Source organism: Myxine glutinosa, chromosome 1, assembly GCF_964187855.1.
Source record: "Myxine glutinosa chromosome 1, kmMyxGlut1.1, whole genome shotgun sequence".
In the NCBI taxonomy this organism is placed as follows: Eukaryota; Metazoa; Chordata; class Myxini; order Myxiniformes; family Myxinidae; genus Myxine; species Myxine glutinosa.
Window position 1 is genome coordinate 269,829,605 of NC_136261.1, and position 27,620 is coordinate 269,857,224.

General features: G+C 45.4%; 1 protein-coding gene and 2 long non-coding RNA genes across 4 annotated transcripts in view; 2 read left to right on the plus strand and 1 right to left on the minus strand.

Annotated features, from left to right (window-relative positions):
* Window positions 1–368: 368 nt before the first annotated feature.
* On the plus strand, window positions 369–2,805 carry LOC137437304 (uncharacterized). Its single transcript, XR_010986452.2, has 2 exons — window positions 369–610; window positions 1,814–2,805. It is a non-coding gene; the product is annotated as an uncharacterized LOC137437304 (long non-coding RNA).
* On the minus strand, window positions 2,610–9,613 carry LOC137437313 (uncharacterized). Its single transcript, XR_010986456.2, has 2 exons — window positions 9,439–9,613; window positions 2,610–3,204 (listed from the first exon to the last, which is right to left on the minus strand). It is a non-coding gene; the product is annotated as an uncharacterized LOC137437313 (long non-coding RNA).
* Window positions 9,614–10,025: 412 nt separating this feature from the next.
* Window positions 10,026–27,620, plus strand: part of IQCB1 (IQ motif containing B1) — a 43,516-nt gene continuing 25,921 nt past the window's right edge. Inside the window, exon 1 of one of the 2 annotated variants that reach the window (XM_078786939.1) lies at window positions 10,026–10,306. In XM_078786939.1, coding sequence (XP_078643065.1) covers window positions 10,213–10,306 — 94 coding nt within the window. In that variant the 5' untranslated portion in view covers window positions 10,026–10,212. The remainder of the gene's footprint in view (window positions 10,307–27,620) is intronic. The other variant, XM_078786942.1, reaches the window with a different exon arrangement.

Here is a 27,620-nt window from a genome sequence, read left to right on the forward strand (position 1 = left end):
CACCAAGCTGACTGTCATGAATTTGGAAAGCCAACTCTTAATAACCTCCAATCTCCTTGATCTCGAATAAGTTAAAAAATTCATCAAGCTATACGAATTAGTAATTTCATTTAACAACCTTTTTAACATGAGGTAAAATATTTGGAAGCAAAATCATACCTGGACCGTATTTAATAACACTACAATGCACTTTTATACATTTTTACTTAGTTTGTTTTTCTGTACAATATATGCCGATCATGGCAGAGAGGTTGGTGTCAGTCGTGTCTAAATTGGATTAACCTTAATAAGATTAATTATAATAATGGGACCGCAATATTTAATTTGGTCTATAAGTCTGTTCACATAAATGCGTAAAATAAATAAGCACATCATTTAATGTACTCAGTTCTGTAAGAAGTAGAGAATATTTTTTGATACCAACACAACATGGAAGACAAGAATAAAGGTGATGCCGGGCGAAAAGCTACGAGTAATGATATTCGTGTGTCCTCGACTGAACAGCACAGCGACCCGATGAAAGGCCAGTTGTTACAACGGCAAAGCCGTCGCTTGGTGGGAAAGAACGCAGGTGTCGGACTCTTGCTCGCGGGATTTGTTCTCGGAGTTTGTATCCTTGCACGTGATGATGGGTCACCATTTACACTTCCGGCTTTCTTTCTTTGTTCATGCTCCGAATGCACTTGCCTGCTTTCCTATACCGCACCCCCCCCCCCCCCTCCCGAGTGGTGCGTGCCTGCTTACGTACCCCCCAGAGTGGTGCGTGCCTGCTTTCCTAACCCCCCCCCCCCCCTCCCGAGTGGTGCGTGCCTGCTTTCCTAACCCCCCCCCCCCCTCTCCATCCCGAGTGGTGCATGCCTGCTTTCCTAACCCCCTCCCCCTCCCGAGTGGTGCGTGCCTGCTTTCCTAACCCCCCCCCCCCCCCCCGAGTGGTACGTGCCTGCTTTCCTACCCCCTCCCGAGTGGTGCATGCCTGCTTTCCTAACCCCCCCCCCCCCCACCCCCCTACCAGAGCGGTGCGTTCCTGCTTTCCTAACCCCCCCTTCTAGAGTGGTGCGTGCCTGCTCTTCCCCCTCCCCCTCCCCCCAGAGTGACGCTTGCCCGCTCTTCCCTCCCTCTCCCCCCAGAGTGACGCTTGCCTGCTCTTCCCTCCCCCCCTGAGTGACGCTTGCCCGCTCTTCCCTCCCCCCTCCCCCCAGAGTGACGCTTGCCCGCTCTTCCCCCCAGAGTGACACTTGCCTGCTCTTCCCTCCCCCCTCCCCCAGAGTGACACTTGCCTGCTCTTCCCTCCCCCAGAGTGACGCTTGCCCGCTCTTCCCTCCCCCTGAGTGGCGCTTGCCTGCTCTTCCCTCCCCCCAGAGTGACGCTTGCCCGCTCTTCCCTCCCCCCAGAGTGACGCTTGCCCGCTCTTCCCTCCCCAGTCATGTGGTACATGCCTGCTTTCCTAACCCCCCCCCCTCCCCCCTACCAGAGCGATGCGTGCGTGCTCTTCCCCCCAGAGTGACGCTTGCCTGCTCTTCCCTCCCCCCTCCCCCCAGAGTGACGCTTGCCCGCTCTTCCGTCCTCCCCTCCCCACAGAGTGATCCTTGCCTGCTCTCTCTCCCCCCCCCCCCCCCCCCCCCACACTCCTCCCAGAGTGATGCTTCCTTGCTCTTCCCTGCCCCCTGAGTGGCGCTTGCCTGCTCTTCCCCCCCCCCCCCCCCCCCCTAAAGTCCGGGATTGTAATCCTAGATATGGCCTAGAACAAACGCCCTGTTCTAGAGCATGGTACATCAATGTGTTGGTGAAGTTTGTTTCTTAATCACTACTTCAGATGGCTATACAATATATTCGGTTTCTCAAGAACATTTCTTGGAAGACATTGAGAATGCAGTGAATGAAGCAAAGGAAAACACCCCATCAGCCTGAGTTGAACTGTGGACCTCACTTCCTCCAGTGGCGGTGACACGGCCATACTTATTGGCAAAATACTTTCTCAGATTAAACCTTTGGTCTGTCTTATTTGGTTCTTGTTGAGGTGGTGTTTGTCGCACTCGTGTTTATGGGCCACTGCCAAGCTTCATTCACCCAGATGTTTGCACTTTGTGCTCCGAGACCGAATTCCTCACCAACTCATTGGATGACAACCTCGGACGCTGCTTCTGCTCCTCTGCTCTGACATCCTCATGACATCCTGTGAATGTCTTTGGAAGTTGGTGAAATCATTATAATGAAGGACATGGCTCATCTTCCTAAACCGGATTCTTCCGAAAATTACTTGTCTGATATTCATGATGATGCAAGCTCGTTGTAATCTGATGGAAGTTGTGATATAAGGTATAAATGGCATTTGCATGTACACGTGTCCATGTTAGTAAAAGTGAAAAATTTTGAAACTCATTGTAACAAATATCACCGCTTAATTGGGGTAACACAATCTTGACGTGCTTACTTTGTCATTAGTCCGGCCTCCCCTTGTTTTCTATGGCTCAGTATGGCCTCCCCTTATTTTCTATGGCTCAGTATGGCCTCCCCTTATTTTATATGGCTCAAATTATAGGTATACCCTTCCTCTACAAGAAACACAGATGATGGCCATCAGAATACTGTTAGAACAAACGTCTTGAATGTTATTGAGGCTTTCTGCTGTAGATTTCTGGCATATCACACACAAATCAAAATCTGTTGAGTATCTACTTTTCTTATTGATGGGCTTGGGAAGAGAGGGAATTGCCTGCCATCTTTCCATCTGCTTCTCACTTGGTCATACCTGAAAAAGATATAAAAATATGTAAATGCAATCCAAAATAAATAGATATATGTAAACATTTGCTGCTCATTTTAAAGTATTCCTGCAGGATACAATAATTGTCAATTGTCCTTCTTCATAACCCGACAAAGTGAAGTCTTGGAAATCTGCTGTTCATGGGATCTTCGGTTACGACATCTCTTCGGGGAGCGCACGACGTCTTCGTGGACAGCCGCAATGTTTGTCACTGACCTCGGATGACCTGACCTTTTTGCATGTACCACTGAACCAGTTTGTCGGCATGCTGTCCACCCATCTCTTTAAGGCTTTGTCTGGAGGTGTTATTGTCACACCACGTGCTCTTCGGAATTCACTGTGCACACCCAACACTGCAACCGTTTTGGAAGTACAGCTCCAACAGTGCCCTCTGCTGAGGTGTCCATTTATTCATGGTAAATTCAACCATTAAGATTAACCTGCAACAGAATAACAAACAGGTAATACATTGCCTTCAGCACAATTTACAATGCAAATACCGTCATGACTTTTGGTGGACCCTATACTTCATGAGTATGCTACACCATCGGTCTTGTTGGAAAGCACATGGTTTGTTTACCTGCCGATGGGGATCAACAACAAATTAGTCATAACTGACAAACGAAAAAAGATTTTTGTCTTCAAATGTCTTCTAAACTCACAAATCTGTCAATAGTAGTAGCCTGAAGATTTGTTAAAGAGAAATTATATTCCGACATTTTTTTTTTATTATTCTAATTTTCACAATTTCCATCTGATTTATAAAACATGCATCTCGGTACATATCAGCATGGACAGTAACTCGGCTGTCGCTGGAGAACACCTCTTTTATTTTTATCCTCAACAAAGAGCAATCTACAGTGAACATTTCAGGTTTCTTTCCCTTACCAATTTAAATTTATGACTGAACAAACATGTTCAAACTTCTTCAACTTTTCTAAATACTGGCATTACAGAAAATTGCACTCCAACGGGTTAGTTCAGATTCTCTACCAGATGGACTGTTAGCAGGCCTAAATTTTTCTGCACCATATTGTTTCTGATGTTAGAAGGTTATAATCTATCATTTAAAACATAGAAAACGAGGAGAGGATATCTTGTCAACGAGACCCAATTTTCAGGGTTTGGATCTCAGGCTAAGGTAAGACAAACGTATACTTAGGAAAGGACTATAGAGGGTTTTCATAGCTATCCCATATTATTATTTATTTTTTTAAGTTGAAGGCTCCAGTCACAGACTATGAAGTCCTTCCTCATCAAGACCAGGCCTTAAATAAAAGAACTGCACTTATAAATGTGAGGTAAGAAATAAAAGAGAATGTAAAGGTAAGGAGTGAAAATGAGTAAAACAAGACCAAAAGTCTAACAGCGGCGTAGCCGGGCTTGTAAAATATTATAAACCACTAACACATATGTTTAGCTTTTCAAACAGTTGCTAATGCTGCTTATAACATTAAACAAAGAAATATGGAGGAATCTCGACATCCATGAGGTAAGTTTTACTTACAGAACTCAGTGAAGATCTACTGTAATCTATATACCCCACAAGGGTTGGAGATGTGCTCATTTGCCAAGCCAGCTGTACCTTAACAGTTTTGAATGGAGTGCTTGCTCGAATGCTTGAACCACTTGGCGATCTCTCCACAAGAAACTTGGTAAATGAACAAACCCCCAATGTTATTGAGACCCGACCATAGATCGACTGTAATCTATATACCTCAAAGAGGAATGACCCTTCCTGCCACTCTCGTAGTGACCGGGTGTATCAGTAAATTAAAATGTTGGTCAGTGGACTCAGCTGTCGTAATGACATCATAAACGTAATGACGTAACGAACACAAAAATGATATATTTTAACTTCCAGTAAGTTTGCAGTGTTTAGGGCAGCGGGCTTGGGATCCATAGGTCCTGAGTTCGAATTCCGTTGAATTAACGCCTGGTGGGGTTGACTCAGCCTGTTATCCTTCGGAGGTCGGCAAAATGAGTACCAAACAACTGGTTAAAGAGAGGTATTGTATCAGCGGCAGACGCACACACAGAAATGATGCAACCAGCAGCTGGGTGGCTGCACACGAACCACCCACTCTATCCTCGCATGTGGCGATTATCTGCTTATCAATCTCGATGGTGACACTCTGCTCAGCCAATAGCTTAAGAAGTTCAGTTTTGTTCTCATCCAGATGGAGGAATTGCTGCCAATTTCCAGGGACTGGGTTGTTGGATTCCACTTTTCTTCTCACTCCTTTTACACTCCTCTCTCATATGGCTGCCTTCAATAAATCTTTCTGGTGGACATCCCAGACGACGTCTATTCTCTTTTCAATATGTTGCAGTTGACTGGAGATATGGTAAGAACACATCAGCTGCATAGATGCTAAAAGTTCTAGCCGTGACTGGTTTGAGCATATTCATAATAGCAGCTCCATCTATAATTATGGCATCCGTGGAATGGGACTCCTCAGTAGGCATGGCCAAATCCCGACATTGCTTGCTCTTCCACAACTGAAATCTTCCAGGCACTGGAACAAACAAGCCTGAGCACATGTCCTTAATTTCCCAAATGAGATTTTGAAGGTGGACATGGCTGGTTCCTGAACATGAAATCTTCTAAATTGCCATCTTGTGTCTGGCATGCAATGTAGTCTTGAAAAGAGATTACAATCACTCTTGAGATTTGCTATTTGATTGCGTGACTTTGTTGCTGGCTTCTTAGATGGGCAGGACATCAGAGGTAACTTATTTCTCTTGATGGAATCATATAGGAGCAGGGAGCATTCATCAAGCCTTTCTTTTACGAAGGACTGGTACTGAGATTTGCCACTCTGCTCTACAGTATCAACTGTCCTTCTGACCGGCCCATCTGCAACATCCTTGTTATGAAGACTAATGAGATCAGCACTGAATTCACAAAATGCGTTTCCATTGTTCTCTCAAAAGGTTTCCATCATTGTTTGTGTCACCAGTGAATGTGGCGGAACGACCTCAAATCCACAGTATGCTCATGCATTGTGCTAGGGTTACAATCTATCTATAATTCCATTAATCTCTGTGTGTATGTGTGTATGTGTGTTTGTATGTGTGTATGTGTGTATGTTTGTCTGTGACCGCTGTTTCTCGACAACTACCGGTCCGATATACTTGAAACTTGCCAGGTATATTGCTGGGGACCCGAGGATGTGCCTTTTCAAGGTTTGAAATTAATCGGACAAGTAGTTACCGAGCTATGGCGATTTCTTTACCAAACACCGCAAGCCGTTCGCTTTGGACCAAACCATTTCATGTAAATAGAGGGGGGGGGTTCTGTGGTCGTTGCGAATGGACCAAACCATTCATGTAAATAGAGGGGGGGGTTCTGTGGTCGTTACTGCCACGTGGTTTCAAAGTTTTTTTTTGTTGTTGTTGTTTGCACGCATGTTTTTTTGCACCCACGTACGGGCACGCCCTAGGATGTTTACACACACACACCCCTACACAAATTTTTTTTTTTTTTTTTTTTGGCAAGGAACGGGCACCCACGTACGGGCACGTCCTAGCTTATATATAGTACGGGCATGCCCTAGTAATTATAATGTCATATTACATGCATGATAGCTATGGTGGTGTTGCTCGCCTGGTATGCTAGCCTGGTGTTGACTTAGCGGTTAGGGTGCCAGCTTGGGATCCAAGGGTCCTGGGTTCGAATCCCGGTCGATCGCTTAATTAATGCCAGGGGGGTTGACTCAGCCTGTCATCCTTCCGAGGTCGGCAAATTGAGTACCAGCTTGCTGGGATGAATGATCCCGGTGTGTACCCCGGTTTAGAATAGGTACACCGTATCCCTGCGCATCGTAAGAGCGTGACCAAGGGTTGACGTCAGGAAGGGTATCCGGCCATAAAAACATTGCCTCAAACAGGGAACCATGATTGTCATGGGGCCCGCAAGGCTAACCCCTGTTCTAGCGGGGAAAATGGCCTTAAAATGATCATTCATTCATTCATTTCACATGCATGATAGCATATTCGTGTTTACATGCTTATTGTCACGTGGCTGGCTCAGTTACCACCGAGCGTCACCACGGATGGAATCGAACTTTAATGGAGACGTTTATTCAATCCAATGGTGGCCGATACACGAGATGGAATGAACAGTGCCGACCTACCTTCACGGCCGCAGGCGTCTTCAACCTGAAATCAATAAATCAAACCAAAAACAGAATTTAGAATGTACAAAAGGAATATTTATTACGGACCCGAGAACAATGGACGCGACGGTAAGTAAATAATGTTCCTAAATCGGGATCCCGCACACCTCACTTCACATACAAGACAAGGGAAAGAATCTTCGTGTTTGGGGTTTGTGTGGTGCGTCTTATCTGTCTGCTGTCGTCCAAGCCCCAAACTCGAGTCTGGACACGGCTCCGTGCTTGGCGGGAAGGAGGCCTCAGTCCGCTTCGTTCGCGCGCCCCGCTAATCAGCACATGCTGCCCGGCAGGCCCCGCTCGCACGATCGTCGCTCCAACGTCCAGAGGCAACAACAGGTCCAATCAGGAAAGAAAGGCGAACAGGGAGAAGGTCCAAACGGAGACGAAAATCACGGGCAGAAGGGAGGTCCAGGCAGGAAGAATCCAGGAACGAGAAGGGCAAGGGAAGAGATCCAGGCAGGAAAGAACCAGGGACAAGAGAGCCAGGGAAGAGATCCGGGCAGGAAGGAACCAGGGACGAGAGAGCAAGGGAAGAGTTCCGGGCAGGAAGGAACCAGGGACGAGAGAGTCAGGGAAGAGATCCGGGCAGGAAGGAATCAGGGACGAGAGAGCAAGGGAAGAGCTCAAAATGCCGGCGAGCAAGCGGTTTTACTGGCGGTCTTCTCATGGCAGCTCGCTTCCCCTCCAACCAGTGCGTCACTTACTTGTCGCCTTTTGCACCCTTTTTTGTCACCGGCGCTTGCCCTCCAACCAGTGCGTAGCTTGTTGGTCGTTCGTTCGCACCTTCCGCACTGATTGGCCATGGTCTCGTCGGTTGGTGGCCAATCAGTGTGTTGCTCCTTTACCTTTCTCATCCCCAATCACGGAGAAGCTCTCTGCCCTTCCTTTGACCAATCGCACGTCCTCCCCTACTCTGCCAATCGGTGTGGTGTTTGTTGCTCGCCCCTCCCCCCGGCCAATCAAGAGCTCCTCTGGGCGTGGCTCTCAGCCCGCCTTGCACGATGTTCGTCTTCCATGGCGCCATTGTACGCGGCCGCTTCCTGCCTGTTTCTTCCGGTCAGTTTTTATCGTCAGTCATTGCAATGGGGGATTTAATTAATGTGCTGCACTAATGGGCCTATCTAATGGCTAAGAGGGCGTTGCCATAAGGGATAATGGATTGATCACCAGGTCTGACACACAGGGGAATTATCTTAGTCCCGAGAACTATTTATCACGCGATCATCCTTGTATGATCACAGGTACACACTTGATCCGACAAACCGGGCTAAACACAGAACTTATTACAGGTGAGGTTCCCTATCACGACAGCCGGACACCTACCTATGCAGATCTACCTAAATCTAGATATTCCCCTACTCCAAAATTCATAACATTATATATGTCTAAAATTACCGGATAACATATCACATCTCAGCCAATGAAGATGAAAGCTAACTCCGTATAGGCAATCGAAGGACATCGTACAAACACTTTCAACAAGTAAACGAAAAAACATGTTTTATGGCTACACACTATTATTATTTTTTCAAAGTTTTAAACCTTTTTTTTATTTTTTATTTTTATTAAATTTTGACAGATGAAAATGTACCAGAAAAGAGGACCGTTTCAGCTCTCTAGGACGTATGGAACCTCGAAAACGAACGGCTCAAATATTTGAAATGGGACAAACAAAGTTCAGATAAAGTTAAATAAAAGTGTGTAATAATAATAATAAAAGTGTGTAATAATAATAATAAAAGTGTGTAATAATAATAAAAGTGTGTAATAATAATAAAAGTGTGTAATAATAATAAAAGTGTGTAATAATAATAAAAGTGTGTAATAATAATAAAAGTGTGTAATCACAATAAAAGTGTGTAATAATAATAAAAGTGTGTAATCATAATAAAAGTGTGTAATAATAAAAGTGTAATAATAATAAAAGTGTGTAATAACAATAAAAGTGTGCAATAATAATAAAAGTGTGTAATAATAATAAAAGTTTGTAATCATAATAAAAATGTGTAATCATAATAAAAGTGTGTAATCATAATAAAAGTGTGTAATCATAATAAAAGTGTGTAATAATAATAAAAGTGTGTAATAATAATAAAAGTGTGTAATAATAATAAGTGTGTAATAATAATAACTGTGTAATAATAATAACTGTGTAATAATAATAACAGTGTGTAATCATAATAAAAGTGTGCAATAAAAATAAGTGTGTAAAAAGTATGGATAAAGTCGTTTGTTCTCGTGGCTCCATATCTGAAATCATTCATATGACTATTGGGAACAATTGTGCCAGGTTTCACGCTTGTAGCAAGATGTGCACAATTTGACCCCAATTATGCGTATTTCCGCCGGACTAAATGACGTGCGAGCCGCCATGTTGTTTGTATCCACTTCCTTGGCAACCGTAGCATCAGTAGCTCTACAATCTAGTTCGTTTATCTCGTTATTCAGACTTACTGCATTGGAAGATTTCACTAATTATTTAGTCTTGTTTACCTTTTCTCGCTCGATTAACTTGCCAACCAATATGCCGCCTGCGCACTGTAGGCGTAGCATGGGTACTGAAACCCCTCTTTTGAATGAGTGGTGTCGGACGAGCTCGCAAGTTAGTGGTTATTCAACTCGTACTGATAAAATGTCAATCGAGTTTCGCTCGACAGTGATGATCCCCCAAAATGCATAACTACGAAGCAGTTTCAACTCAGACTGAGCATTGAACCTTGTCCTCTTGTTACCCCGGAAGTCATTGTTATTTGATGTTTTTTTTCACTGGCATCATTATGTCCAAAGTGGATTCATATTTACAAGACAATCTTTATTATGATGATCAGGATTAGTGCGCATATATTCGGTGAAAATAGTGCACTCGAAAATACGTTCGCCAGCCTCTGCTGCTAATTATACCATCAGGACCACTACACCGATTGAAATGTTTATGCAGATTTTACGAGCCAGTTTTTGTTTAATTCGCTTTCTGATGGATTTAAATTCATCTCAAAATACGTTATTAACACATTTACAAGCTATAAACAATGGCTTGTGCATATTCATTAATTTAATCATTATTGTAAAGTTGTTCACAGTCACAGATCACAGTGGATAAGGGATGTGGGAGGATGTAGGTTCATTGGTTTCCTTGGTGCCCGGTGATGAGAAAGAAGGATGTGCACCAGAAATAACCCCGAAGTGAAAGGGAAGCAATAATTAGGCTTTATTGCGAGTAACAGTTCCATTTGTAATCATGATTTGTAACTCTGAAGGCGTTGAAGGATGAACTGTGTCGCAGGATCGGTCCTTGCTCTGGCCTCGCGTGTCGCTGACGCTCCAGACACAGAGATCCCGCGACTGTTGCTCCAATTGGAAGGTCGGTGATGCACCGACGCCATGTCCGTTGTTAAGGTGTAGACCACTGCAGAGACTCAGAAGGGGGAGTCACATGAAGCGACCATGGTTGAGTGTAAATCGAGCATTAACATTTCGATTCTATCGTGAAATAAATACAATTGGCCATGACAGCCAAATTGAGTGTTCAGAGGCGATCGATTGATTAATTTGCGCGGGAATGAATGGAAACCACAAAAACGAACGGTTTAACAAAATACCAGCGAAAAGCCCGTCAAAAATGCCGGGTTGGGACGATTTATTCGACGGTTTAATGGCCGCTGCCTTTTTACGGCGTAGCCCATAGGGCAAAGCCGTCTGGAACAGTGTGTGTGTGTGTGTGTGTGTGTGTGTGTGTGTGTGTGTGTGTGTGTGTGTGTGTGTGTGTGTGTGTGTGTGTGTGTGTGTGTGTGTGCGTGCAAGTAACAGTTTACATTTTCTATCCCAGAGTAGACCAGAAAATCACAATACAGAATCGCATTTAATCGAAATCATCCGTCCACAACGTTTTTGAGATATCCTGCTATGTATCGTTTTTGGCCCAATCTCCCAATTGTGAAGAATCACTTAAAAATATATACTAGCCGGATCCGGATCCGGATCTTCACCAAAATCTAATCATTTCGTCCTTGTCACACACGCTACATCTCCACAAAATTTCGTCCGAATCCATCCACAAATTTTTGAGACAGGGGTGAACACATAACTTCCATCCACCTTTGGTGGCGGAGTTAATAAAAATACAAAATGAAAATTGATGATTTTATGCAACGTTTGACTTTTTGATCCAAAAAAACCAGTCTACTCCTGCCATTTGGTTGGTGAGCCAATTCAGTGACTCAATCGGTTGAAAATTGATGATTTTATGTGATGCTGACCTTTGATCTTTTGACCATATTATGATTTTGTCTTCTCCATATTCTCATAATAAAGCTTTTTTGAAAATTTGATGACAAAACTCAAATGGTAAATTGCAATTTCAGGTCAATTGGATGAAAATTTATGATTTTATGTGATGCCGACCTTTGACCTTTTGACAAAATTATTCATTTGCTTTCTCCGTATTATCATAATAATATGTTGCAAGGTAGAGAAAGATAAGACTACATCAGGTCCAACCACAACAAAATTATTCATTTGCTTTCTCTGTATTATCATAATAATATGTTGCAAGGTAGAGCAAGATATGACTACATCAGGTCCAACCACAACAAAATTATTCATTTGCTTTCTCCGTGTTATCATAATAATATGTTGCAAGGTAGAGCAAGATATGACTACATCAGGTCCAACCACAACAAAATTATTCATTTGCTTTCTCCGTGTTATCATAATAATATGTTGCAAGGTAGAGCAAGATATGACTACATCAGGTCCAACCACAACAAAATTATTCATTTGCTTTCTCCGTGTTATCATAATAATATGTTGCAAGGTAGCGCAAGATATGACTACATCAGGTCCAACCACAACAAAATTATTCATTTGCTTTCTCCGTGTTATCATAATAATATGTTGCAAGGTAGAGCAAGATATGACTACATCAGGTCCAACCACAACAAAATTATTCATTTGCTTTCTCTGTATTATCATAATAATATGTTGCAAGGTAGAGCAAGATAAGACTACATCAGGTCCAACCACAACAAAATTATTCATTTGCTTTCTCCGTATTATCATAATAATATGTTGCAAGGTAGAGAAAGATAAGACTACATCAGGTCCAACCACAACAAAATTATTCATTTGCTTTCTCCATATTATCATAATAATATGTTGCAAGGTAGAGCAAGATAAGACTACATCAGGTCCAACCACAACAAAATTATTCATTTGCTTTCTCCGTATTATCATAATAATATGTTGCAAGGTAGAGCAAGATAAGACTACATCAGGTCCAACCACATCAAAATTATTCATTTGCTTTCTCCGTGTTATCATAATAATATGTTGCAAGGTAGAGAAAGATAAGACTACATCAGGTCCAACCACATCAAAATTATTCATTTGCTTTCTCCGTGTTATCATAATAATATGTTGCAAGGTAGAGCAAGATATGACTACATCAGGTCCAACCACATCAAAATTATTCATTTGCTTTCTCCGTGTTATCATAATAATATGTTGCAAGGTAGAGAAAGATAAGACTACATCAGGTCCAACCACAACAAAATTATTCATTTGCTTTCTCCGTGTTATCATAATAATATTGTTACGCAACCGTGATTAACACCACAGTTACGGATGACCGATTTGCGAGACTTTAACTCCCGAGGCGAAAACTCAATGGCGGATTCAAGTTCAACACAAAGTTAAACGCGCGGAATGGCGCACGCAGCAAAGCTCCGCCCGCCGCCTTATCTACTAAAATCAAACACCCAGGAAAACTGCGTTCAGATATATATACAGAAAATAATATAAGGATTTATTATCGAATAGTAATACAGTGAAAAAGCCGCGCCGGTAAATCTAATAACTCTAAATCGGGACGTCCCCACACGACTGACAGCAAACACGATACGAGGGAGATTATGGATACAAAAATAACACGTCACGTCGTTCAAATGTACGCGGATGCGGCTTATCTGTCTTTCGTCGTCTCTCGGGGCGGCCGTCCAACACCGCTCCTTTTGGCCCGATCGCACACCACCAGGTCCTTCGCTCCAAGCTCTACGAGGCCCCGCTCCAAGCACCACGCGTCCGACGCGTGGCCAGCAGCTTCACACGAGGACGATCTCCACAAGGCCCGTGCACCAATGGTTCAACGGAGGGCTCGACTTGCAACGAACTGCTGCGAACTGCCGCGTGCTCTGTGGGCTTGGTGTGCTCGGTGTGTGAACGAACTCTCCACCAGCTGCCTTCGGGGAGCTTTTCCACCAACTGCCTTCGGGGAGCTTTTCCACCAACTGTGTCTCTGCGTCGACTGTGTGCTCCAACCAACTCCTACGAACTCTCTGGTGTCTGCCTGCGTCTGCCACGAACTCAACTCAACTCTGGACTGCCTGAAATGGCGTCCGACCGTCGCATATATTGGTGGCCGATCACGTCACATTGGCGCACTCCTCAGCCAATCACAGCCTCCCAACTCGCCCAGGTCACGCCCTCTGCGGCATGCGACTCCTGACATCTCCCGTCCGCGACCCCCCCGCGGTCGTTTTGTAACACGTGCCAGCGAGGTTGGTAGGCCTTTGAGGTGCGAACGGCGGCGGCCAACCGCGGCGGTGTTTTTGGCCTGGTTTCCTGTCTATTTATTACGAAGTCAATGTCAGGGAAAGGGAATTATTTAATGTTGCGCTAAGGACCTAACTAATGTTTATGTGGTTTGCAGTGCCATAATGGACAGAGGTTTGACTACCAGGTGAGACTCACAGGGGCGTTACCTTTAATCCCTCACTATTTAACACTCGGACCTCCAGGTAGATCCACAATCATACATCTTACCCCGACAAACGCCTAAACATCAAGAACTTATTACATGTAGAGTCCCTGTCACGACAGCCGAATACCTACCTATTCAGATCTACCTAGCTCTAGATATTGCTCTACCAAATTCATAACACAGCCCCCCCCCTGGAACCGTAGCTCCTGCAAGGTTCACCGCAGGCGCTACCATTCCAGCCTTAACACTTACTGTCACACACTTAATTAACCTATGAAATAAATCAGGAAGGGCTGTGGGAAGTGAGTCGGACTACCTACCTACACTTCCTTAACATGCTGAACCCCTTAACCATCATGCAAGTATGTACATCTTCTTCGTTGTTCCTGTGGAGGGAGGAAACAACAACACACAACACTAACTTAACCACAAAACTTAACCATCTTTCCAAACTCAAACCTCTAACCTTTGTACATACCCCGGTCTACAGACCGCGTCCCCCGGTGGATGCCACAAGACACAACCTTACCTGCGGGGCCATCCCCAATGCATCCCCCTAAATTTCCACGGGCCCTGTCCAGATGTTACAGGTGAGTGACACGGCTCGGTGGATTTCGCCCACATTCATGCTACACAGACCCCTTAACCACTCATTCTCATTCCATAGGTCATCAAGGCATTTCAAAAATCAATAAGGTTCTTCTTCAATACACCCCCCTGCAGGACCATGGCATTGATGTCATTCACGTGTGTGTGCATTCCTCAACTAGGCAGCGGGGAGGTACCGCACAAAAAGATGGTGGGGGCGCATCAGGCTGTGGTGCCCGCAGTCCCAAAAACAAGTCAACCGACTTACAAGTTCATTGCCCCCCCCCCCCCCTTTACCTCTTGGCCCCATGACAGCCCAACAGCCCCTTTCCGCCGTTACCTCGCCGGTGAGGGTCTCCACACACACCAGGCTCCTTTGCCTCCTGCTTTCGCGCAGCAACACGGGTCACCGGGGGACTTCCTCACCCCGCGGCGCCCAACCAGACCCTCCACCGACGAGCTCCAATTTCCAGTTACCACCGGCTGCCAGGGGTAATTGCCGCAGAGGGGGGCCCGCAGGCATCGCTCCTCAGAGCTTGCTCTGTACCTGCGGACACACACACCTTCCCCACCCACAAGACCCCAAAACACACTTCCTCCCCCGCTGCCATTCAATTCTCCACACAACTCAGCACAATTCAGTACAATTCATAGATGGTGTAAAAGGTGTTACAAGGCTTGCCATGGCCTGCCAATGTGAAATCCCATTCACAGTTCGAATCATTGAATCCTTACACATTTCCATTAGCACATTTCCAAAAAGCACAATTATCGCCCCTCATTATCTCCAATAATCATCACTCACTCTCCAGGTTCCACTCTCACGACCACATCAAAACACCTAACCACAACACAAAAACATACGCCACCCACAAGACACTGTGGCTCCCATTCCATCCCCTCACCGGCCATGTCATCACTCGCTCTCACCTCCCAACTCCAAATTACATGTCCCCAATTTCCCAAAGCAAATCCTGAAGCCTGGGACAGTACTCCTTAAAACACTCACCTCAAGTGCAGGTAGTTGCAGGTTGGTCAGGTTCAAAGGTGCCATCCACCCATACAATTCCAAAATTTCACATTGGGCCTACCAAATACTTCCAAATTTCTCTTTTGTCCCCACTACACTGGCAGGTATGTGGATCCGCATCCAACGGTGATCATCACTACACAACTACCTGTGGCCACGACAGCTCTGCACCTCTACCGTGCAAGGGTCACCGGGACAAGGTGAGCAGTCAAAACGCCAACATGGCCCATGAGTGTCCATAAGGGTGCGACCCACCATCCATCCTTCGGCCCCCCTGCGAGGAACACAGCTGCAGCAGCCCCAGCTGGCCAATGTGGTGAGCACTTGCTGCCACAACACACACTACCGCACACACAACCTCGGCCCTGGGGGGCACGGTCGCAGTGCGTGGCATCCCTACAGCCACGTCCCCTGCACCTCCCCATCATCCCCCAGTCCGACTACAGAACTGCAGCCCCCCAGTGCTCACCCACACTTGACCACACCAAGGTCCAGTCAACAGCCATGCTCCACCAGGAGACTCACCCAGAAGACATGGTCCACACACCTCGGACATGCACAGCACCACGTTGACCCTCAGGCTACACAACTGCATCCCCAGGATCCCGCGTCCCAAATATCAGCACAGTTGCCCCCGCAACCAGTTGAAAGCTGTGTCTTACTACCCTATTAATTTCATCACAGCCTCCAACACTTTGGTCTACACACCTGGATCAATAATGACGTCACTGTACAGTGTCCACCATGGCATTTCAAAATCCACCCTTAAATTTCCATCTAACCCACAGATTACCCATGCCAAACATTTGTCACATTTCACTAACCTCACCAAAGAAAGATGCTTTGCCATACACATGCCAGCCGAGCATGGCCCATATGCTCGGCTCGTTACACATCTCCCGATTCACATCCCCATGGCTCTCTTCCCAACCCGAGAGTCCATAAATCATAACGGAGCATCTGTGGAAGGTCACTCACACCATCACGTTCCACAGATGCCCCAATGGTTGTCCGGCAGGCTATCTCCATCCCTGTCCATTCGGTTTGACCCGCGTCCATAGACCAACCACCATGCCAGGTCACCACATGCTGGTTGTCCCAAAGTCTCAGGGAGAGGGTGTCAGGTCGCATGCCCGGGTGATCACTACATCAGGCCCAAGCTGGCCATCTGCGGTGCCACCACCAAAGCGCGACCCACAACACCTCCCCCTAGTGGTCCTCAATAAATGCCATCCCAGGCTTGAGAAACCACCTCGGACCCCTCTGGAGGTCTTAACCCCCACCAGGGTCCGGTGACCCTGCCGGCCCGAGCCACCAGCTCGGACGGCGCCCCGACGGACAAGGGACGCCACACTCCACCAGACCCCCCGTGGGACCCAGGTCGTACCTCGACACCCAAGGCTGGACCCCACGTCCAAATCTCGCCATCACAGCCCCCCAGCTGGCCGGCATACCCAAATTTTGAAAGGGGCAACTTTTGCCCGAGGCCATCACCCATGACCTCTCCATGTCCAAATCCCGCAGCCCGGGGACCAATCCCCACCATGGCTGCTCCAAATCAAGTTCCCATTGTAATTTTATTTTAAAAATTTTCATTCCCACTGCCAAACCGCAGCTGCAGGGAACAACCTCTACCACCGGTTGTTCTGCCCCTCCCTGCAGTTGATCCAAATTCCCTACAGGGACCAAATCTCCAGAAGCTCTATCTCCCGATCCTCCAAGATCCAAATCCAGCCCGGAGCCAACACACTCCCCCAACTGGTTGTCCAATTTTGGAGCCTCTGTTTCCAAATAGCAGTGTACAGTGAGCGTCCCCTCGGTCACTCCAACCACCTCCTCGGACCAACTCACCTCATCACCCAGGCTCCCTTGAACCCGACCAACCTCCTTCTTGATGGTATTGTCCCAGATCTCCAGTCGCTCCTGCATAAAATCACTCACCCTTTCATTATCCATTAGTGGCCCCCACAGGCCTTTCTCAATTAACCCTTGCTCCTGCTCTTTTATGCGGGTTTCCAACCCCCTCACCTCCTCGGCCAATTTGCCCCCCTGTCGGTTGAGCAGTCCCCATTCCTCACTCTGCTGTAGCATTCTGGCATCCACCCGGCCCCGATAGCCTTCCAGGTCCCCATTTGCTTTATCAATTCGAGCATTTGTGGCACCAATCTGACCCTCCAACTTTTCCCCCATTTGGACAGCCTGCGTCACGCCCTCCTCTATTTTTGACATTAATTCTTCCCGTTTCAATTCAATTTCCACCCCTATGGCTTTTTCCATCTCCCCCATTTGAGTTTCTACTTTACCCTCAAATTTCCCCAGTCTGTCCGTAATTTGGTTTTGCACTCTCCCTTCTATGCCATCAATTCGTTCCCCCAGCTGCTGTGCCATTTCCCCAATTTTTCCTTCCAATTGTTCATTCCTTTCCTTTATTTCATTCCTCCATTCCTTCCCCTGGGACTCCATTTTATTTTCCAACCCACTTTTCATTTGTCCCATTTGTTCCTCCAATCGATCACTCATTCCCTTCATTCCTTCCCTACATTCCTTCCCCTGCGACTTCATTTGTTCATTCAATTCCCAACTGGCTCGCTCACCGTTCTTTTCCATCCCTTCAATTTTTCGAAGCAATTGACCCAACATCTGGTCGGTTGTCGGGGCCGTTCCTACTGCTCCCGACTCCCCGGTGGGGGAGGGGGATAAGTTGGTGCTCGGGACGGGGGAGGTTCCAAGGCTCACCTCGACATCTAATTCCCCTATTTCCGGCTCACTCCCAACGCTGACGGAGGCCTCGCTGCGTACTTCCATCTCGTCGACCTCCGACATCCGCTTTTCGGAAGGTCGTTCCCCGCGCGCGTATTTATCTGTTTTAATAATTCCTGAAACAATTTAAATTTGACGAAGACGCGATATCGCGCTCCGTTTGCCCAATTGATTATCAAATTTCTCCGCCTCAACTATAAAAATTTTGCGTTCGAACGTCGGGCGCAATGTACGCCCGACCGTGTCGATTTCTCCCCGCGGACAAAAAAATTTGTCCGACCGTGTCGATGTCTCGCCGCGGACAAAAAAAATTTGTCCGACGGGTTCAAATCCCACTCCTGACACCACTTGTTACGCAACCGTGATTAACACCACAGTTACGGATGACCGATTTGCGAGACTTTAACTCCCGAGGCGAAAACTCAATGGCGGATTCAAGTTCAACACAAAGTTAAACGCGCGGAATGGCGCACGCAGCAAAGCTCCGCCCGCCGCCTTATCTACTAAAATCAAACACCCAGGAAAACTGCGTTCAGATATATATACAGAAAATAATATAAGGATTTATTATCGAATAGTAATACAGTGAAAAAGCCGCGCCGGTAAATCTAATAACTCTAAATCGGGACGTCCCCACACGACTGACAGCAAACACGATACGAGGGAGATTATGGATACAAAAATAACACGTCACGTCGTTCAAATGTACGCGGATGCGGCTTATCTGTCTTTCGTCGTCTCTCGGGGCGGCCGTCCAACACCGCTCCTTTTGGCCCGATCGCACACCACCAGGTCCTTCGCTCCAAGCTCTACGAGGCCCCGCTCCAAGCACCACGCGTCCGACGCGTGGCCAGCAGCTTCACACGAGGACGATCTCCACAAGGCCCGTGCACCAATGGTTCAACGGAGGGCTCGACTTGCAACGAACTGCTGCGAACTGCCGCGTGCTCTGTGGGCTTGGTGTGCTCGGTGTGTGAACGAACTCTCCACCAGCTGCCTTCGGGGAGCTTTTCCACCAACTGCCTTCGGGGAGCTTTTCCACCAACTGTGTCTCTGCGTCGACTGTGTGCTCCAACCAACTCCTACGAACTCTCTGGTGTCTGCCTGCGTCTGCCACGAACTCAACTCAACTCTGGACTGCCTGAAATGGCGTCCGACCGTCGCATATATTGGTGGCCGATCACGTCACATTGGCGCACTCCTCAGCCAATCACAGCCTCCCAACTCGCCCAGGTCACGCCCTCTGCGGCATGCGACTCCTGACATCTCCCGTCCGCGACCCCCCCGCGGTCGTTTTGTAACACGTGCCAGCGAGGTTGGTAGGCCTTTGAGGTGCGAACGGCGGCGGCCAACCGCGGCGGTGTTTTTGGCCTGGTTTCCTGTCTATTTATTACGAAGTCAATGTCAGGGAAAGGGAATTATTTAATGTTGCGCTAAGGACCTAACTAATGTTTATGTGGTTTGCAGTGCCATAATGGACAGAGGTTTGACTACCAGGTGAGACTCACAGGGGCGTTACCTTTAATCCCTCACTATTTAACACTCGGACCTCCAGGTAGATCCACAATCATACATCTTACCCCGACAAACGCCTAAACATCAAGAACTTATTACATGTAGAGTCCCTGTCACGACAGCCGAATACCTACCTATTCAGATCTACCTAGCTCTAGATATTGCTCTACCAAATTCATAACAATATGTTGCAAGGTAGAGCAAGATATGACTACATCAGGTCCAACCACAACAAAATTATTCATTTGCTTTCTCCATATTATCATAATATGTTGCAAGGTAGAGAAAGATAAGACTACATCAGGTCCAACCACAACAAAATTATTCATTTGCTTTCTCCGTGTTATCATAATAATATGTTGCAAAGTAGAGCAAGATATGACTACATCAGGTCCAACCACAACAAAATTATTCATTTGCTTTCTCCGTGTTATCATAATAGTATGTTGCAAGGTAGAGCAAGATAAGACTACATCAGGTCCAACCACAACAAAATTATTCATTTGCTTTCTCCGTATTATCATAACTAGGGCATGCCCGTACTATATCTATATCTAAAATTATATCCCCCCCCTCTATTTACATGAAATGGTTTGGTCCAAAGCGAACGGCTTGCGAGTGGTGACAATCCCCCCCCTCTATTTACATGCAATGGTTTGGTCCAAAGCGAACGGCTTCCGGAGTTTGGTAAAGAAATCGCCATCGCGTGCACAAACGCGCAGGAAAGCGAATGAATCGCAAATTCGTTTTTATTAGTTGTAAAACATAGTTTAACGCCAACATAGTTTGCAAACGTGAAATAAATGAATACGCTCTCAAATGTGCCATCCGAGGCAGAGTGTGCCCGCCACGTTCGGCACACGCGATCGTTCGCTGCTCTCTGATTGGTTGAATCGTTTTTTGGACATAGCTCGGTAAGTAATTGTCCGATTAATATGAAACCTTGAAAAGGCACATCCTCGGGTCCCCAGCAATATACCTGGCAAGTTAAAAGTATATCGGACCCGTGGTTGTCGAGAAACAGCGGTCACAGACAAACGTACAGACAGAGATTACTGGAATTATAGATAGATAATATGTTGCAAGGTAGAGCAAGATAAGACTACATCAGGTCCAACCACAACAAAATTATTCATTTGCTTTCTCCATATTATCATAATATGTTGCAAGGTAGAGAAAGATAAGACTACATCAGGTCCAACCACAACAAAATTATTCATTTGCTTTCTCCGTATTATCATAATAATATGTTGCAAGGTAGAGAAAGATAAGACTACATCAGGTCCAACCACAACAAAATTATTCATTTGCTTTCTCCGTATTATCATAATAATATGTTGCAAGGTAGAGCAAGATAAGACTACATCAGGTCCAACCACAACAAAATTATTCATTTGCTTTCTCCGTGTTATCATAATAATATGTTGCAAGGTAGAGCAAGATATGACTACATCAGGTCCAACCACAACAAAATTATTCATTTGCTTTCTCCGTATTATCATAATAATATGTTGCAAGGTAGAGCAAGATAAGACTACATCAGGTCCAACCACAACAAAATTATTCATTTGCTTTCTCCGTGTTATCATAATAATATGTTGCAAGGTAGAGCAAGATATGACTACATCAGGTCCAACCACAACAAAATTATTCATTTGCTTTCTCCGTGTTATCATAATAATATGTTGCAAGGTAGCGCAAGATATGACTACATCAGGTCCAACCACAACAAAATTATTCATTTGCTTTCTCCGTGTTATCATAATAATATGTTGCAAGGTAGAGCAAGATATGACTACATCAGGTCCAACCACAACAAAATTATTCATTTGCTTTCTCCGTATTATCATAATAATATGTTGCAAGGTAGAGCAAGATAAGACTACATCAGGTCCAACCACAACAAAATTATTCATTTGCTTTCTCCGTATTATCATAATAATATGTTGCAAGGTAGAGCAAGATAAGACTACATCAGGTCCAACCACAACAAAATTATTCATTTGCTTTCTCCGTATTATCATAATAATATGTTGCAAGGTAGAGAAAGATAAGACTACATCAGGTCCAACCACAACAAAATTATTCATTTGCTTTCTCCGTGTTATCATAATAATATGTTGCAAGGTAGAGCAAGATAAGACTACATCAGATCCAACCACAACAAAATTATTCATTTGCTTTCTCTGTATTATCATAATAAAGCTTTGGTGAAAATTTGATGACAATAGCTGAAATGGTAAAAAAAAATTACGGCCTGGACAGACACACACACACACACAGAGAGACAGACACACAGAAGTGATTACTGCTGCGCAGGGGATGGGCTAACAAGAAACAGAAACAAATTTAAGAGAGAAGAATCGGAAACAAGTCAAAGAGGAATAAAAAACCGAAGAACAATAAACAAGAAAACCCTCACTCATCCGCCCTCTGAATTCCCATGGCCCCTGGAGGGGGAACAAAAGTCAGGAGTGGGGAGCTTCACTGAAGAGAGCGGGAACGGGAAGGAACAGAGGGGTAATGTCTGGGAAAACCCCCCTCCTCACAGTTCAAAATGTCCCTTCCTGAGATTTCCCCAGCCCTGGATGGGCCGTCCAATGCCCGAGGGGGCTCTACACTCCAACAGGTTTCTTCGCAATTTTCCGCTGCTGATCAATTCCCTGAGAGCCATGCCCAGGGGAGGCGGTCTTTTGGACTTCCAGCCCCTCCTTCGGCACTTGTAATGTGTCCATTCAGCAGCACCAGTGTCTATACCGGCCTCGGAGGAAGAGCCATCACTTTCAGCCCCCGGGAGCGGGGTCTCTTGAATGGAGGTCGTTCCCTCCGACCCCGCCACTTGCGACCACATTTTCGACCATGTTCTCCCCTGCCACTTCAGTGAGCTTGGATCCCGACTTGACCACATCCAGGACCTCTGCTGCTGAGGGCACAGAGGCTGCGTCCAATTCCTTCTCCATCTCTGCAGGGAGGGGGGATAACAATGGCAGCACTGCACTCGGCTACAGTGCCTCTTGAGGCAAATGGCCATCAGCCACCACACTGCTCTCCTCCCATTTTCTCCCTCCTCCTTCTCCTTCTCCTTCTCCTTCTCCTTCTCCTTTTTCACCACTGTGGGTGGAGACTTAATAGCTACAAAACGTGACAACCAAAACTTAACGTCATAATCTGAAACGCTCTCATTGTAGAGGGCCAGAGGCGGACCGTCACAACCCTCTCATGGTTAGAGAAGGCTTTGACCACCCAGTCAGCCAGAGACCCAGTGGACCGAGTGGCAGTCCACCTCACCCAGAACTCGGGAAGTCCCCCCAGCTGTCTGGAAAGACACATGAAACCCCTGGGCCAAGGAGATGAGGCAAAAAATATCCTCAGCCTTAAACCAGCAGTGAACCTTGGGGTGTTCAGGCTCTTTTGGGTCTTCAGTGTCTTTTGGGTCTTTGGGGTCCATTGGGTCTTCAGGGTCTTTTCAGTCATTTGGATCTTCAGGGTTTTTTGGGGCTTTTGGGGTATTTAAGGGTCTTTGGGGTATTTTGGGTCTTCATGGTCTTTTGGGTCTTTTGTGTTTTCAGGGTCTTTTGGGTCTTCAGGTTATTTTATGTGTTTGGGGTCCATTGGGTGTTCGGGGTCTTTTGGGTATTTTGGGTCTTTGGGGTATTTTGGGTCTTCAGGGTATTTTGGATCTTCAGAGTCCTTGGGGTCTTCAGAGTCCTTGGGGTCTATCCAGTACTTGGGGTATTTTAGGTGTTTGGGGTCCATTGGGTGTTCAGAGTCTTTTGGGTATTTTGGGTCTTTGGGGTATTTAGGGTCTTCGGGGTATTTTGGATCTTCAGAGTCCTTGGGGTCTTCAGAGTCCTTGGGGTCTATCCAGTACTTGGGGTATTTTAGGTGTTTTCGGGTCCATTGGATCTTCACAGTCTTTTGGGTCTTTGGGGTCCATTGGGCTTCAGCATCTTTTCAGTCTTTGGGGTCCATTGGGTCTTCAGGGTCTTTTCAGTCTTTTGGGTCTTTGGGGTCTTTTGGGGTATTTTGGATCTTCAGAGTCCTTGGGAGTCTTCTGAGTCTGTGGGGCCTTTTGGGTCCAATTTGTCATTTGGGTCCTCATGGTTGTTTGGGTCTTTTGGATCCTTGGGGTCTTTTGGGTCATCAGGGTGTCTTGGGTCTTTGGGGTCAATTGGTCAATTCAGGGTCTTTTCAGTCTTTTGGGTCTTCAGGGTATTTGGGGTCTTCTGGGTCCTTGAGGTCTTCTGGGTCTTCATGGTCTTTTGTGTCTTTAACAGTCTACAGGGTATTTTGGGTCTTCGTGTATTTGGGTGTTTTGGGTCCATTGGGTCTTTTGGGTCCTCAGAGTCTTTTAGGTCTTTTAACCGGTGGACACACAGTCGTGTTCAAAGATTGCCCATTAACCCCCCCCCCACCCCCCTACTCAAATCCCTCCTTAAGCACTAATCAAAGCCTTTAAAACCTATCCTTATGAAGGGGGTCAGACACACACACACACACACACACACACACACACACACACACACACACACACACAAACACACACATTGTGTTTTATATTGTAGATAAACTTGAAATGTATTCTTTCCACACTTGGGGGTGGGAAGAGAGGGGGAGGTAAAAAGACAATTATTCATGCATTGAAAGAGATATACAAGATAATTCATACTTTCAATCTCAACCAATGAAAAGTAACATGACTATATACAGTACTAACATTTAATCTGCACAGAGGATTATAATCAAATGTAAGACCAAATATTGCATTGGAATCATCAGAAGGAACCAGAATAAGCAAAGATGGAATCATCAGGAGGAACCAGAATAAGCAAAGCTGGAATCATAAGGAGGAACCAGAATAAGCAAAGCTGGAATCATCAGGAGGAACCAGAATAAGCAAAGATGGAATCATCAGGAGGAACCAGAATAAGCAAAGCTGGAATCATCAGGAGGAACCAGAATAAGCAAAGATGGAATCATCAGGAGGAACCAGAATAAGCAAAGCTGGAATCATCAGGAGGAACCAGAATAAGCAAAGCTGGAATCATCAGGAGGAACCAGAATAAGCAAAGCTGGAATCATCAGAAGGAACCAGAATAAGCAAAGATGGAATCATCAGAAGGAACCAGAATAAGCAAAGCTGGAATCATCAGAAGGAACCAGAATAAGCAAAGATGGAATCATCAGGAGGAACCAGAATAAGCAAAGCTGGAATCATCAGGAGGAACCAGAATAAGCAAAGCTGGAATCATCAGGAGGAACCAGAATAAGCAAAGATGGAATCATCAGGAGGAACCAGAATAAGCAAAGCTGGAATCATCAGAAGGAACCAGAATAAGCAAAGATGGAATCATCAGAAGGAACCAGAATAAGCAAAGATGGAATCATCAGGAGGAACCAGAATAAGCAAAGCTGGAATCATCAGGAGGAACCAGAATAAGCAAAGCTGGAATCATCAGAAGGAACCAGAATAAGCAAAGCTGGAATCATCAGAAGGAACCAGAATAAGCAAAGATGGAATCATCAGGAGGAACCAGAATAAGCAAAGCTGGAATCATCAGGAGGAACCAGAATAAGCAAAGCTGGAATCATCAGGAGGAACCAGAATAAGCAAAGATGGAATCATCAGGAGGAACCAGAATAAGCAAAGCTGGAATCATCAGGAGGAACCAGAATAAGCAAAGCTGGAATCATCAGGAGGAACCAGAATAAGCAAAGCTGGAATCATCAGAAGGAACCAGAATAAGCAAAGATGGAATCATCAGGAGGAACCAGAATAAGCAAAGCTGGAATCATCAGGAGGAACCAGAATAAGCAAAGCTGGAATCATCAGAAGGAACCAGAATAAGCAAAGCTGGAATCATCAGAAGGAACCAGAATAAGCAAAGATGGAATCATCAGGAGGAACCAGAATAAGCAAAGCTGGAATCATCAGGAGGAACCAGAATAAGCAAAGCTGGAATCATCAGGAGGAACCAGAATAAGCAAAGATGGAATCATCAGGAGGAACCAGAATAAGCAAAGCTGGAATCATCAGGAGGAACCAGAATAAGCAAAGCTGGAATCATCAGGAGGAACCAGAATAAGCAAAGCTGGAATCATCAGAAGGAACCAGAATAAGCAAAGATGGAATCATCAGGAGGAACCAGAATAAGCAAAGCTGGAATCATCAGGAGGAACCAGAATAAGCAAAGCTGGAATCATCAGAAGGAACCAGAATAAGCAAAGATGGAATCATCAGGAGGAACCAGAATAAGCAAAGATGGAATCATCAGGAGGAACCAGAATAAGCAAAGCTGGAATCATCAGAAGGAACCAGAATAAGCAAAGATGGAATCATCAGGAGGAACCAGAATAAGCAAAGATGGAATCATCAGGAGGAACCAGAATAAGCAAAGATGGAATCATCAGGAGGAACCAGAATAAGCAAAGATGGAATCATCAGGAGGAACCAGAATAAGCAAAGCTGGAATCATCAGGAGGAACCAGAATAAGCAAAGCTGGAATCATCAGGAGGAACCAGAATAAGCAAAGATGGAATCATCAGGAGGAACCAGAATAAGCAAAGCTGGAATCATCAGAAGGAACCAGAATAAGCAAAGATGGAAACATCAGGAGGAACCAGAATAAGCAAAGATGGAATCATCAGGGGGAACCAGAATAAGCAAAGCTGGAATCATCAGAAGGAACCAGAATAAGCAAAGATGGAATCATCAGGAGGAACCAGAATAAGCAAAGATGGAATCATCAGGAGGAACCAGAATAAGCAAAGCTGGAATCATCAGGAGGAACCAGAATAAGCAAAGATGGAATCATCAGGAGGAACCAGAATAAGCAAAGATGGAATCATCAGGAGGAACCAGAATAAGCAAAGCTGGAATCATCAGGAGGAACCAGAATAAGCAAAGATGGAATCATCAGGAGGAACCAGAATAAGCAAAGCTGGAATCATCAGGAGGAACCAGAATAAGCAAAGATGGAATCATCAGGAGGAACCAGAATAAGCAAAGATGGAATCATCAGGAGGAACCAGAATAAGCAAAGCTGGAATCATCAGGAGGAACCAGAATAAGCAAAGATGGAATCATCAGGAGGAACCAGAATAAGCAAAGATGGAATCATCAGGAGGAACCAGAATAAGCAAAGCTGGAATCATCAGGAGGAACCAGAATAAGCAAAGATGGAATCATCAGGAGGAACCAGAATAAGCAAAGATGGAATCATCAGGAGGAACCAGAATAAGCAAAGATGGAATCATCAGGAGGAACCAGAATAAGCAAAGCTGGAATCATCAGGAGGAACCAGAATAAGCAAAGCTGGAATCATCAGGAGGAACCAGAATAAGCAAAGATGGAATCATCAGGAGGAACCAGAATAAGCAAAGATGGAATCATCAGGAGGAACCAGAATAAGCAAAGATGGAATCATCAGGAGGAACCAGAATAAGCAAAGCTGGAATCATCAGAAGGAACCTGGATAGGATTCGGGTTTCAGCCACTACTCCATAACCTTCAAACCCATCCAGGTGCAGCCAAGTGAACCTTACAGAAAATTTTCTGCAAGAATTTACTTCTCCTTGACAGATAGATAAATAAAGAGAGAAATAAAGAAGAAGCAAGAATTATAATGAATAAAGAGAAATGTGAACAAACAGAAAGAAGTTTGAAAGGAACAAAGACCAAAGTTGTTGGGAAGAACTCTGATAGATAGATTTCAGCAGATACTCCCCCGGCTCAAATACAGCAACAGGTACAAGATACCAGAAGTCCTGGTCTGAACAGTCACAAATCTTTTAAGCTTGAACACAAACATAGTAGTCCGGCAGCTAAGCTAAATATAGCATAACAATTGTGCATTTTGTGAGGAAAGCACCAAATTTGGCACACTAGTAGACTATCATATTATGAAAAGATCTGGATATTGGGCCATCTCAGATTCAGAGATTTGATTTTTGCAAGATTTGCAGATTTTGCAGATTTGCAAGCTGAGATTGCAACGCCAGGGACGGCCGACTCCTTCCTGCGA